The sequence below is a fragment of the Coregonus clupeaformis genome, chromosome 17 (genome assembly GCF_020615455.1).
Source record: "Coregonus clupeaformis isolate EN_2021a chromosome 17, ASM2061545v1, whole genome shotgun sequence".
Taxonomy (NCBI): Eukaryota; Metazoa; Chordata; class Actinopteri; order Salmoniformes; family Salmonidae; genus Coregonus; species Coregonus clupeaformis.
The window spans coordinates 37,060,916-37,075,823 of NC_059208.1; the positions used below are offsets into that span (position 1 = coordinate 37,060,916).

The following is a 14,908-nucleotide window of genomic DNA, read 5'->3' on the forward strand; positions in this document are numbered from 1 at the left end:
ATTTTGTATCCTGGCTTCGGGACCATCAGTAAAGTTCCTTGTTTCATCATCTCTGCCTATTGCCTGCTGTCTAACCTGCACCGCACCTGGGTCACACCTCACACCAACCCTTACAGAAAACTGAGCCACTATGGACCCAGCAGAGGCAGCACAGTGTCATAGCGCATTGGCAACGCAGGGAGCCATGCTGAACCAGCACGACCGCAGCCTGCAGCAGATCACGAGAATCTCCGCCAGCTGACGATCGTCGTGCAGAGCCTGGTGGACACTCGACCAGCACTGGCAGCCGGCGGAGTGGAAGCCGCCGCATCGGCATCTTGCGGGAACCCCGCCTACCACCTCCGGAGAGGTACGACGGACGTCCAGAGGGCTGCAGGGAATTCCTCACCCAGTGTTCCCTGATATTCAGCCTACAACCCTCCTCCTTCCCGACGGAGCAGGGCCGGGTGGCTTACATTATGACTCTGTTGACGGGTCGGGCCCTTTCCTGTGCTACGGCGGAGTGTGAGAGCCAAACTTTCCTACCTATTCACCCGGGAGCTACGCAAGGTGTTCGACACCTCTCGGGTGGTGTCGGGGCACGAGGCCGGGAGGCGGCTCACGGTCTGTCGGCAGGGTGACCGTTCGGTGGTGGACTACTCTGTGGAGTTCCGGACCCGGGCTCGAGGGGCAGGATGGGAGGAGGCCACCCTGATTGTCCTTTACGCTCAGGGGCTATCGGAGGGGATGAAGGTCAAACTCTCCTTCAGGGAGCTGCCTGAGAGATTGGACGGCCTCGTCAACCTCTCGGTGCAGGTAGACAATCGGCGTTGTGAGAGGGCGCACGAGAGAGGCATGAAGCAAGCTGTGCCTCGGCGTCCCCCAATCAGCCCGGAGGCTTTCCGCCGTTTCTGGGAGGAGACGCCTCAGGAGGAGGCTATGCAGCTGGGTGCGGCGCGCTTGTCCATGATGGAGAGGCAGAGGCGTCTGCGCCAGGGACGTTGCCTGTGCTGCGGCCAGATAGGTCACCACTGCGAATCATGCCCAGAGAAGCCGGGAAAAGGGAGGGCTCGCTAGTATCAGGAGGGGTGCTAGTGAGCCAGAACCGAAACCCCAACTCCAGAGACTCCCAGAATTTTCTCCCTGTCAGGTTTCAGTGGGCCCGCGCTGCACGTCGGGCGCATGCACTGGTGGATTCTGGGGCCGCGGGAAAACTGTGAGCGACCCACTAGGTGTCATCCTCCGACAACCTCAGGCACCTCCTCACTCACAGTCGGGACTAATCATCTTCCTATTGGTGTCACCTGTGTCTATCTGATTCACCTGTGTATTTATGCCCTCACTTCCCTGTGTTCCCTTGCTCAGTTTTTTGAGAGAATTCGAGGGCGTCTCCCAAGAGCAATAGAAAAGATTGGATTCAACATGGGGTTGGTGCATATGTTTGATGGCATTGATATACTCAAAGCATAATTGTTTTATTTAATTGATGTTGCACTGTTGAGGATAAAGTTTGCAAGTAAGCAATTCACTGTATCGTTTACGCCTGCTGTATCCTGTGCATGTGACAAATAAGCTTTGATTTAAAAAAAAATATTGCATAATTACCCAAGGTAATTAATTTGTGTGGAACTCTTTGCGTGAGCGTATAACTCTACACTTGTGAATAGGGTTCGACAGAACATAAATTGGAAAGGATATCAGCGCTTTACATTTCTACAACTAACTCAATGAAGTTACACATCAATTGTAAAATGTATACAGTTAACGTTGCACTGATCGTGTGCATGAGTTTTTTGCATGTCTGGTTGTGTAGGCAAGAGTGTGTTTATTTGTGTGTGTGTGTGTGTGTGTGTAGTCGGTTCGTTCTGGGAACCAGTTAAAAAAGCCTCCTATTGGCATGCAGTTGGGGAAAGTTATCATTATAACTTTGTTTGGGTCCACTGGGACCAGGAGACACTCGTTTCTGGTTGCCAACTCATCATGGCACGTTTCATTAAATGTTAAAGTTCATCAATGCATCCTGTCTGTGATCCAAAAATACCCCACAAAGACACCAGGGGTGGGAAGAAAAGAAAAGGTAGTATCATGCATCTAGCCCATAATGGAGAATTTTGGAAATAAACAGGGAATACAAGCCGTACACAAGCCGTGTACGTGTGTGTGTGTGTGTGTGTGTGTGTGTGGACACTGTGCTGGCAGCTCCTCTTCCAGGACTGGTTGGTGAGGCTTTGATGTGACAGAGACAGTCCCTGTGAAGCCCAGGTTTAACACTGGTGATGCTATAGCTCTGCTACAGCCTGTCTCCACTAATCCTATTTCAATCACTCTCAGTCTCCATTATGACGGTCTTTACTGGCCCTAGTCAGTCCTCCCCCAGTCTCTCTCTCTCTCTAGTAGCGTACCACAGTTTTGCGGGACCCGCCCGCAAGGTCTGAGAAAGGCCTTTCTATTTTGCCATGAAAAATCCCTAGCCACGTCCTCAGAGCATGCGCAGGCCAGCTGGCTGGTGTGTTTACGGACATATTCAATCTCTCCCTTTCCAAGTCTGCTGTTCCCACATGCTTCAAGATGGCCACCATTGTTCCTGTACCCAAGAAAGCAGCGGTAACTGAACTAAATGACTATCGCCCCGTAGCACTCACCCCTGTCACCCTAGACCCACTTCAATTTGCTTACCGCCCCAATAGATCCACAGACGATGCAATCGCCATCACACTGCACACTGCCCTATCCCATCTGGACAAGAGGAATACCTATGTAAGAATGCTTTTCATTGACTATAGCTCAGCATTCAAAACCATAGTACCCTCCAAGCTCATCATTAAGCTTGAGGCCCTGGGTCTGAACCCCGCCCTGTGCAACTGGGTCCTGGACTTCCTGACGGGCCGCCCCCAGGTGGTGAAGGTAGGAAACAACATCTCCACTTCACTGATCCTCAACACTGGGGCCCCACAAGGGTGTGTGCTCAGCCCCCTCCTGTACTCCCTGTTCACCCATGACTGCGTGGCCAAGCACGACTCCAACTCAATCATCAAGTTTGCAGATGACACAACAGTAGTAGGCTTGATTACCAACAATGACGAGACCGCCTACAGGGAGGAGGTGAGGGCTCTGGGAGTGTGGTGCCAGGAAAATAACCTCTCACTCAACATCAACAAAACAAAGGAGATGATCGTGGACTTCAGGAAACAGCAGAGGGTGCACCCCCCCTATCCACATTGACGGGACCGCAGTGGAGAAGGTAGAAAGCTTCAAGTTCCTTGGCGTACACATCACCGACAAACTGAAATGTTCCACACACACAGATAGTGTGGTGAAGAAGGCGCAACAGAGACTCTTCAACCTCAGGAGGCTGTATCACCGCCTGGTACGGCAACTGCACCGCCCACAACCGCAGGGCTCTCCAGAGGGTGGTGCGGTCTGCCGAACGCATTACCGGGGGCAAACTACCCGCCCTCCAAGACACATACAGCACCCGATGTCACAGGAAGGCCAAAAAGATAATCAAGGACATCAACCACCCGAGCCACTGCCTGTTCACCCCACTATCATCCAGAAGGCGAGGTCAGTATAGGTGCATCAAATCTGGGACCGAGAGAATGAAAAACAGCTTCTATCTCAAGGCCATCAGACTGTTAAATAGCCATCACTAGCACATTAGAGGCTGCTGCTGCCTATTGAAATCACTGGCCACTTTAAGAAATGGAACACTAGTCACTTTAATAATGTTTACATATCTTGCACTACTCATCTCATATGTATATACTGTATTCTATTCTATAATATTCTACTGTATCTTAGTCAATGCCGGTCTGTCATTGCTTGTCCATATATGTATATATTCTTAAATTCCATTCCTTACTAGTGTTGGGTATATGTTGTGAAATTGTTAGATATTACTTGTTAGATATTACTGCACTGTCGGAGCTAGAAGCGCAAGCATTTCGCTACACCCGCTATAACATCTGCTAAACACATGTATGTGACAAATAAAATTTGATTTGATTCGAAGCTGAGAGAAAATAGAGATCATATTAAAGGGGCTATGTCATAAACGCTTGATGTTCCAGAATGGGCTGAAAATGGCAGCCATATTGGTCAGGGAGAAATCCAAACCAGTCTAATTGGAATGAATGGCAGTAGAGGCATAATCCTGATTTTACTTATGCAGGAGCCCGTGCCCATGCCCCCCCGTGCCCATATTCCACATTGTGTTGTGAGGGGGACTGGCAGACCACCCAAGCGTGGTGTTGTCCCCCCTCTGGCTCTCCAAAGGCCCTCGCTGTCTGTGTGTCTGTTTGCTGTGGTAGACATGTGAAGTGGCATGACAGGTAGGTGGGAAACAGCTCCAGGCAGTTTCTGCTCCATGTCTGTGTTTCCCTACCTCTGTTCCACTTACTATTTGGTATAACCACATCCACTAGGGAGATACCGGGCCCCTGAGTTAGTGCCACGTTCCGGTTTACCCTCAAGCTCAGCCGACCCCTCTCAGCGCTCTAAAGGTGAGCCTGGCAGACAGGGGTCAAATCACAGCTATTTTTGCAGTGGAGCATTAAGGACTAGGACCAGTACACCTGGAAGCATAGGAGCTTCCTCTGTGACTACAGGACAGAGAGTTAGGGCATGCGAGGAGGCCCAAGGTGTGTTCCAAATGGCACTACATTTCCCTATATAGTGCACTACTTTTGACCAGAGCCCAGGGCTCTATGGGACGCAGCCCCAGTCTCCCAGTGTACTGCAGAGACAGACAGGCAGGTGCTGTGCACTGCTGAACTAGCCTGCTCTATCCTGATGGACACCTGGCAGGGGGGAGAGCCGCTGCTCACTCAAGTAGCACTGAATCAAAATCAATCACGCTCCACTCTCCTGAGCTGTACTTGTGTACTGTAGAGGGACCTGCCCTTTGAAGATATCCCACAGCATGGCCACTGCACTACCACTGTACAAGATGTTACAGTTGTCGGTTAAGCTTTTCTCTCCCTGCTTCTATTAGGTGATACAACGGTTTTCTGTGATCTGTAGGACTAAGCTCTTTGGCCCTCCTCCCCCTCCTGTCCTACTCACTGTGGGACGTATTCCCACTGTGGAAGACAACAGTTATATTTCAAAATGTCATCTTGACATTTCTGCATTGGAAATTAATTATGAAGATTGCGCTTCTGGCAACTACGGCTCTTGACAAATTGTGACCCGGTGGATTAGGCCAATACTTTTCTGGCTTCAAGACTGGCCCAGGGCTGGCCAAAACTTGATCACACCCAAGATTGGGTTGCATTTGGTCAGTTTACACTCATCTGGGATCCGGCTCTTTGTAGTCACATTTAAGAGGCTTTGACTGAGGCTAGCCTGACTAGCCTCCAATAGCAGTGTTGGCCATGTTGAGTTAGTGCCTGCAGCTGACCTGAGAATGATTTAGTGCTGATGTCATTGTCAACCCAGGATCTGTATCAGGACAAAAATAACACACACATACACACACAAGCTGAACACATGGACACACAAACACACACACAAGCAAAAACTCACTCTGAGCACGCATGCCACACACACACACACACACACACACACACACACACACAGAGACACAAAGACATACAAACATGGGATAATGCATTTCTGACAGGTAGTGCTGGTGAAAGATGCTGGCCGATCATCAGATTGTAGCTCCCTGCAGAGATCTCCACCCACATGGACCAGAGAGAGGGAGGGAGGGAGAGAGAGGGGAGAGAGAGAGAGAGAGAATGAGAGCGAGAGAATGAGAGCGAAAGAGTGAGAGAAAGAGAAAACAAGAAAGAGTGAACGACCACAGTGGCTCCACTATAGATATGGAGTGCTTTTAATGGAGTGAGTGGGAGAGAAACATTGCAGTGTGTTTGTGTGTGTACTTGTATATGTGTGTGTGTGTGTGTGTGTGTGTGTGTGTGTGTGTGTGTGTGTGTGTGTGTGTGTGTGTGTGTGTGTGTGTGTGTGCTTGTATGTGTTTGTGTGTGTGTACTTGTATGTGTGTGTGTGTACTTGTATCTTTAATAGAAGAAGTAATAGGCACAGTGTACAGTATTTTCTACTAGTATAGCTAGTCCCACAGTTCTCTTTCAGGCTTCAGCGTAGCAGAATGTTTGTCCACGGCCGTCTACAACCTGTCAAGCCGACATGCCATGCATTTCTGTCTGACACGCACAAATGAACACATCTCATCTGTGCTGCTTTCTCCACACTACTCCAGATGAAAGAGAAAGAGTAAGAGAGAAAGCAGGGGAAGGGATGGAGAGAGAGAGAGGGAGGGAGGGTGCGTCAAAGCACCTGGGAGGGAGGGAAATTGTAGAGTCCTGAGGGCTCTGCTTCCTGTCCTCACGTCAATCAGTCTTTAGGGTGCTGGCTGCTGCAACTGTAATGGATGGAGGGGCGCTTTCATTTTACATTTACGTTTTAGTCATTAAGCAGATATTGTTATCCAGAGCGATTTAGGGTTAAGTGCCTTGCTCAAGGGCACATTGACAGATTTTTTACATAGAGTTCAGGTGGGCCTTCGCACTTCAGCAAACAAAGGAAAGGAGGGGTGATCAACAACAATGAGAATGGCATGAGAATGGCTTACCAAGAAAAACTTCCAAATGGACTAATTCAAGGTAAAAAGGAGTTGGAGCACTCAACAACAAAAAAAAGGCAGAGATGTATTTATTTTTGCTCACTTTAATCCATTGTACAGGATGCGTACAGGTGACTAACGTTTCAACGTCAAGCTGATAAAGGCCTTTCTATTTTGCCATGAAGCTGAGCGAAAATAGAGATCGTATTAAAGTGGCTATGTCATAAACCGTTGATGTTCCAGAATGGGGTGAAATTGGCAGCCATATTGGTCAGGGAGAAATCCAAACCAGTATAATTGGAATGAATGGCAGTAGAGGCATAATACTGATTTTACTTATGCAGGAGCCTGTGCCCGTGCCCCCCGTGCCCTTATTCCACATTGTGTTGTGTTACAGCCATAATTCAAAATGGATAAAAAAATAAAATAATCAATAACCCATCTACACACAATACTCCATAATGGCAAAGTGAAAACATGTTTTAGCAAATTTCTGCTAATTTATTTTAAATAAAATTTAAAAAAATTTAATTTACATAAGTATTCACACATACTTTGTAGATGCACCTTTGGCAGCGATTACAGCTGTGAGTCTTTCTGGACAAGTTGTTAAGAGCTTACCACACCTGGATTGTACAATATTTGCCCATTAATCTTTTCAAAATTCTTCAAGCTATGTCAAATTGGCTGTTGATCATTGCTAGACAACCATTTTCGGGTCTTGCCATAGATTTTCAAGAAGATTTAAGTTAAAACTGTAACTCGGCCACTCAGGAACATTCACTGTCTTCTTGGTAAGCAACTCCAGTATAGATTTGGCCTTGTGTTTTAGGTTATTGTCCTGCTGAAAGGTAAATTAATCTCCCAGTGTCTGGTGGAAAGAAGACTGAACCAGGTTTTCCTCTAGGATTTTGTCCGTTCTTATTCTGTAAAGGCTTCCTTCTTTTCACTCTGTCAATTAGGTTAGTATTGTGGAGTAACTACAATGTTGTTTATCCATCCTCAGTTTTAAAGTTTTAAAGTCGCCTTTGGCCTCATGGTGAAATCCCTGAGTGGTTTCCTTCCTCTACGGCAACTGAGTTAGGAAGGACGCATGTAGTTTTGTAGTGACTGGGTGTATTGATACACCATCCAAAGTGTAATTTAATAACTTCACCATGCTCAAAGGGATTTTCAATGTCTGCTTTTTTTCCCCCATCTACAAATAGGTGCCCTTCTTTGCGAGGCATTGGAAAACCTCCCTGTTCTTTGTGTTTGAAATTCACGGTAACACTTTACTTGACACCTAGCATCATAACACGTTATGACACGGTCATAACCATGTCAAAATATGTCATAACAGCTGACATAACTCATCATAACCTGTCATAATATGGTCATAGCACATTTATTTAGACCTGTTGTGACATATTATTGTATTTTATGGCTGGTTATGACAGCTACATAAGACTGTCAAAATCCACAAAACCTACCACACAAGGCAAAACATTCCATTAGCCTACTATTTTTTTTTTTTTTTTAATGAACCATATTAAAGGAAAGGTTCACCCATTTTGAATGTTAAATTGTTTTGTGCATCTGAGTGATTTTCTATCGATTCCCTGGGTCATTTCATGTTTCATGTGTATCTGAGTTATTGGCATTCAAGCAGGCAGAGATCCGTCTGGTATGACGTAGCACTATGATAAAGTCGCTCTCACTACACTGGAAGTTAATAGGACTATGACTTTTTGATCGCGAAAACATCGGCCAGTATCTCTCGAATGAGCCATTGATCATATTTTTTTGATATTCCTAGCTCGAGAAATGTGTAATGTAACGGAGGGTATAGCACATTTTCCCTATTTGTCTGCCTCTTTAGTCCAGGGTGCATGGTGCCGTTGCCAGAGATATTATAGAAAGGAGATAGGAATCCAATGAATGAAGGAACGTATAACGTCCCACCCAGCAGACTGTCGACCAATCGCGTTCACGTTGTCATGCTGCGTTACGTGGTTGCTAAGCTAATCATCACGCAATCCCTTCTCAAAAGCAGCAACTGAGTTAGGAAGGACGCCTGTAGTTTTGTAGTGACTGGGTGTTTTGATACACCATCCAAAGTGTAATTTAATAACTTCACCATGCTCAAAGGGATTGTGAAATGTGCCTATTTTCCTCGAAATTACGTAATGTCACGATTCCAAAGCCATACGATATTACAGATAGCAAGTTCATTATCTCACATCTAGGAAAATATTTGTAATGTTGTACTTCTTGTTGACGAAATTTGTGCTAATGCTGGGTTTTTGAGCTAGCGCCCGATGGAAGGAGAACGCTTCTTGTCCCAGAATCACCCAGAATGCACCGTGCGGCCCATTGACGTAGCATGGCAACATTTCCCATCTCCTCAAAAGTCTATCTGCCGTTGCGAATGTTAGACTCCACTCTGGGAGGCACATCGAGCTGCAGGTTGAACATGTTGAGATTGTAGACTCCTAAATTGATAGTGCAGTTTGTTTAGGCGGTTACATGCTGATATTTTCTTTGGTATTAGGGGATGTACCTGATAGGCCTATCTGGCTTATATGATTATGATGGTCATACTGCTTCTTGACAGTGTCATAAAGTGTATTAAAGTGACACAGGATGATCAGGATATGCAAAAAAATTAATAAAACATGTCTGTAAAGAATTCATTACAATAACAACAAAGGACTTAAGAAACAATCTTTCAAATGAAAGGCAGGGAAAAAACACATTTTAATAAAAGTGGGTTTTGGCACTCTTATATAGGTGTCATAACTCCCGAGTGGCGCAGTGGTCTAAGGCTGTGCCACTAGAGATCCTGGTTCGAGTCCAGGCTCTGTCGCAGCCGGCCGCAACCGGAAGACCCATGGGCGGCGCACAATTGATCCAGCGTCGTCCAAGGTAGGGGAGGGTTTGGCCGGCAGGGATGTGGGTTAAAAAAAAATAAAAAAAATAAAGTATGCATTCACTAACTGTAAGTCGCTCTGGATAAGAGCGTCTGCTAAATGACTGAAATGTAAATAACTAGCCATAAAATAACACAATATATGTCACAACAGTTGTAAATATATGGGTCATGACAGTGTTATGACAAGTTATGTCAGCTGTTATGACATGGTTATGATCATGCTATAATGTGTTATGACGCTGGATGTCAAGTAAAGTGTTACCAAATTCACTGCTCGACTGAGGGACTTTACAGATAATTGTATGTGTGGGGTACAGAGATGAGGTAGTCATTCAAAAATCATGTTAAACATTATTATTGCACACAGAGTGAGTCCATGCAACTTATTATGTGACTTGTTAAGCAACTTTTTACTAAACTTATTTAGGCTAGTCATAACAAAGGGATTGATTACTTACTGATGTTTTATTAATTTGTAAAACATTTCTAAAAACATACTTCCACTTTGACATTATGGCGTATTGTGTGTAGGCCAGTGACAAAAACTTCTAAATGTAATCCCTTTTTAATTCAGGCTGTAACACAACAAAATGTGTAAAAGGTCAAGGGGTATGAATACTTTCTGAAGGCACTGTAATGGGGATCCTAATAAACTAAACAGTAATGGGGGGGATGAATAATGTAGGAGATTGCCTGGGGGCATATCAGCCACTGCACAGCAACTGCTCTCCAGATCAAGGATGCAGGCATTTTGTATACAGTTAGTTTGAACCAGGCAAGTAATTTCCATGTAAATTCACAACACAAAGCACAGGACAATTTGTGTTTTAGCCGAGTATCGTTGCGCAGTGGAAATGAGAGACAGAACGAGAGTAAGATCAAGTGAGAGAGTGATTCTTTCTGTTCCCGGAATATCCAGAGCATCTGGTCGACAACGTTTGGTGGGTGGGGGGGGGGGGGGTGGTTCGGTCTGGGCATTCCTGCCGTTGCCTCGCAGCCACAGAGGTTAAGCACCTCTATCTCCGGTCTGTTCTGAGGAGCTGGACCGAAAAGCGTCGGGCGGACAGGGCATCGATGACGGAGCCGAAAGAGCTGAGGCTGGGCTGACTGGAGTGTCTTCTCTCACACTTCATCCCTTTGGCAGTTTGTTGAAAAGGAGCCTGTGGGATCGGAGAGGCTCTGATAGCCAGCCGGCTTGTGTCAACAGAGGGCCTCAGAATCATTAGGGATAATGTGGCGCTTCGGATCGCAGAGGCTCTGTGGAACAGGTGGTCCCAGGGTCACCCCTTCCTCCTTCCTCTGCTGTGTGGGGCTCCAACCCCTCCCTCCCCACCCTCTCACTCCTCCCTCCATCCCTCGCCACACATGGGAAAGGTTATTTGGACAATTGGCAGTGATTAGCTCTTGATTTGGGTTTCTCTCCATTTGATCAGGCGCCACGCTAGGGAAAGCAGCGTGACAGAGGGCCCAGCTGTAGCCGGCCCACGGCTGAAATTGGGTGCAGAGAACCAGAAGGGCGGTAGGGAGGGAAGAACAGAAGAGGCATAAGGGAGGAGGATGGAAGGGAGGGAGGGTAGGGAGGAGAGCTCTGTGGTCCTTTCCATCTTGGCTTTTTGAGTTATGGATTTGGGCCACTGGCAGGGAGAATGAATGCCCCTGTTATTCCAGGTGTGGGCCCTAAGGCCTAAGAGTACCTTCTAAAATGTGCTCTTTACTCGAAAGAACCCGCGGCCTCAGCCCCTCTACCTCTCCTGGGTGGTGGACTGCAAACAAGAAATCCCCAGCACTGCTCAACCACTGATGGACCCGTGCCCCACCTGCCTGGCTTTGTCCATGCATTTTTCTCACGGTAACGGCTGTTCCATCCAGGCCTTTCGCTCTGGGTGTTCAGCCAAAACCCACTTCTCTGGCTGCTTTTCCATGCCCATATATCAGGCTAATGGTTCTGGAGAGCTACAGATCCAGCCAACTGAATAAAACACAGATTAAGCACACTCCCAAATCCAACTGCTCTCGGTGCATATAATTAGAACCTCTGTGGCCATTGTTGTTATTGATTCTCTTTTTTCTTTTGGCCATGTTTGAAGTAGTAGAGGAAGTTGTAGCAGTTGAGTGTGAGGAGAGCGTAGCTTGCTTTGGCGTTTCCAAACATCACTCAGGCAGTGTGTACCGACCTCCAATCAGCAGCTATGATATGGCACACTCTCAAGAATGCGTCAGTTGGCGGCACTGTGCTTGCTTTAGAGATACGGGGAGTCTAGGCTGCTGGGGCTGTTTCATAGTGCGTGTGACCCCGCAAATCCTGGCTCGGGAACCGGCACGGCTTAGCACAACACAAGGACTCAAATCAAACAACATTTTTATTTCTGCATTTCGCAAGTGTCTAGTTAGCATCAACTGCAAACTTTGGTTTCGAATCGCAACGTTCTGGCATCATGATTTGTTGAGAGAGTTGTCTGTCTGAAGAGGAATCATCCCAGATTAATTTTCTTCCTTATTGAAGTTGCCAAAAGAGTCCGTCATTGAAACCAGATTCTAGTCACTATTGCCTAGGGTCGGGTTTTCAAGACTAATCTCTGCTACACACACATGCAGAGTGAGATACTGATGAGGGAAAATAACTTGGGCGGCTGAGAGGTGCTTAAAAAAAAAATATAGGACTCCTCATTTTCTGAAAACTGCAGAGGCTCATTTCTGAGGTTTCAGTTTAACATGAACTTGGGGTACAAGGTGATGGGCCAAGGGAGGATGCCATTGTGGTGAGGTGGAGCGGGTTGGGGTGGGAGTGGGACATGGGTGGAGGAGGTGTGGGTTCAGCAGACCGGAGAAGGAACAAAACACCAGAGGGGGACCCGGGTGTCACAGACTGCAGCGCCAGATGACCTTTGTGAAAATGTTCCTACCCGCCTGTGCCTGAAACAGTGGCTGGCTAATTAAAGTTTCATTGGCATTGGATTTTCATTGGCACAGCAGACCTCGGGCAACCTTGGGGGCACTTAGACAATGCGGACCAAGGCGACTGGCAAAAAGTCAGGGGAGAGAAATGCTGAGGGAAGAGTGTGTGGGAGAAAGTGAAGTGAAGCATCCACTAGAGGACAGTGAGGCAGTAATGGTGTATGTCCAATGTTCCAATAACCGCCAATAGTAATGTTTTGACGTACAATAGCTAGAAACCGCAGAATGATATTTGAATTGAAACCCACAAACATGCCTCATGGCCAGGTACTTTACTTAAGTTCCGACAATGCCCTTCTGAAAAACATTCTGCCTCAAATTCAAGATCATATTGAATTGAACATTTTATTGAAACTGTCTACAGTAAGATTGTACAAAAGGGGACTGACTATGTGGCTAAGAGATATGCAATGTCAAAACGCTGAGTGCCTCCATTGTCTTATCGTGTTTGCTCTTTGAATTTTGATGGGTCAATATCAAGACATGCGGGACTTCTGACATAGTAGGAGCATTACCAAATACTGGACAGAGCGTTCCAATTCCAAAAGATCATAAAATAATTGGTAGCATTTGACTGGGATATTTCTGGAAAGATGGGCAAGAAAAGGTTACGCAACTGGCAGACTTCGCTTTTAGCCTGTATTTCACAATTTGCAGTCTTTATTAATGAGGAATTTATTGGAGCTGAACAAAGCTGTTAGTGTGTGTGTGTGAGGGGCTGTGTGTGTGAGTGTGTGAGTGTGTTTGTGTCTGTGTGTCTGTGGGTTGCAGCTTGATGAGGTCCTGGTCCGTGGTTCCTGGGGGAGGCAGTCCAATCTACATTTTATTAGGGCTTTATTGAGCTTTGTGTAGGGGTGTGTGTGTGTGTGTGTGTGTGTGTGTGTGTGCACATTCATACTCATGTGTGTTTTTGTATCACACACACACTTGGCAGAGCTTTTATGATTAACCGTGTCTGTTTCTTTTATACATTCACAGTTTGTGGAGTTTTAATAAGGGTGTGTGTGTGTGTGTGTGTCAGCAGGTGTGCATGTGTGTTTATATACTGTGTGTGTGTGTGCCACACTCACGGTTGGCAGAGCTTGATGAGATCCTGGTCCGTGGTCCCCGGGGGCAGGCCTCGAATGTACAGGTTAGTTTTACTCAGCTGCTCGGATCCGCCGTGACTGCAGCTGTTGTGGCTGGGGCTGGGTGGAGCCATGGGGTGGAGGGGTGGAGCATAGGGCTGCTGCAGGAATAGAGAAGTATATTTGAGTATGTAAAACACATACAGTATGTATGTGTCAGTTGCGATATGTAGGTATCTTTCACATGGAGTGGGGGGAGCATAGATGCAGGAAGAGAGAAGAAAGGAAGGGTTAGGGCTAAATATATATTTTTATATGTAATGTGAGTAACTCACACATCTTTGATGGAACCCAACAGACAGGAAATGAAGTGGTGGTGTATATCATTCCGGACTTCATTTGCTCCTAAACCTCTACGGCATACAGGACAGTACTGATCTGGTTTGCAAACATCACTGTGTCATGAGTGAGTTGGTATCATGAAAAATAAAAATAAATAAATGTATGTACTCACTCTGGATAAGAGTGTCTGCAAAATTACTAAAATGTAAATCATAAGAATGGCCTTTCTGGTGGTTAACTGTTATAGAAGCGTCATCTCAAAATGATGTGTTGAGAGATGTTGGAGTGACATTTTCCTCCCCGACTTCATACTACCGAGTCCAGAGGCATTCTCAAAACAATTTGCACCTCTACAGGTGAGATGGTTTTAATGAGACTTTCAGCATCTGAACCGTTCAACAATTCCCTTTCCCTGTGTGTCAACAAACCTCATCGCTACAGTGCATCGCTCCCTTTCCATGATATATTCCTTCTTTCTCCCCATCTAGTATACACTACATCCCTTTCCTCTGTCTCTCCCTTCTCTCTTCACCCCTCACTCTGTTTTTCCCTCTTTCCCTCCCCCCTCATGTCCCTCCCACTGTGGATTTATGGTGTGAGAGTCAGGGCTCCCTGCTCACAGCCCATTTATATCTCTATTCCATGGATGCTGTGCCCTGTTAAAGCGTGAGTGAGAGAGTATAGCTTAAATGCCACCAGCAGCTCTAGTTAACCACGTTAACCCCCTAGCATCCCTGGAGAGACACTGCACACTGGGATATGGAAGACCTCCTACCCCAAGATAACACGCACTCACACACACACTCCCCGGCCCGTGAAGCATGGCTGATTTGATGCGCAATTTTGAGTGTTCTCGGGCAGTGTGTCGCCTCTTCCGACAATGAGCCGAGGCCCCTGGAGCGTGAAGGGAGCCTACGTCTATCAATGGGAGGCCAATTATCATGCTGGGCTAACTGGAACTGACGGCCAGCCACTCTCTCACTCGAGTAGTGAGTACACACAATGTGCTTAATCGCTGTCGAGCTACAGCATATTGTATGGAGAGAGAGAGAGAGAGAGAGAGAG

General features: G+C 46.6%; 1 protein-coding gene across 2 annotated transcripts in view; it reads right to left on the reverse strand.

Annotated features, from left to right (window-relative positions):
- The window catches only part of LOC121586337 (RNA-binding motif, single-stranded-interacting protein 3), a 268,385-nt gene that overhangs the window by 192,896 nt on the left and 60,581 nt on the right, over nucleotides 1-14,908 (reverse strand). For both annotated transcript variants that reach the window (XM_041902950.1, XM_041902948.1), the window contains exon 2: nucleotides 13,505-13,662. In XM_041902950.1, the coding sequence (XP_041758884.1) occupies nucleotides 13,505-13,662 (158 nt within the window). The remainder of the gene's footprint in view (nucleotides 1-13,504; nucleotides 13,663-14,908) is intronic.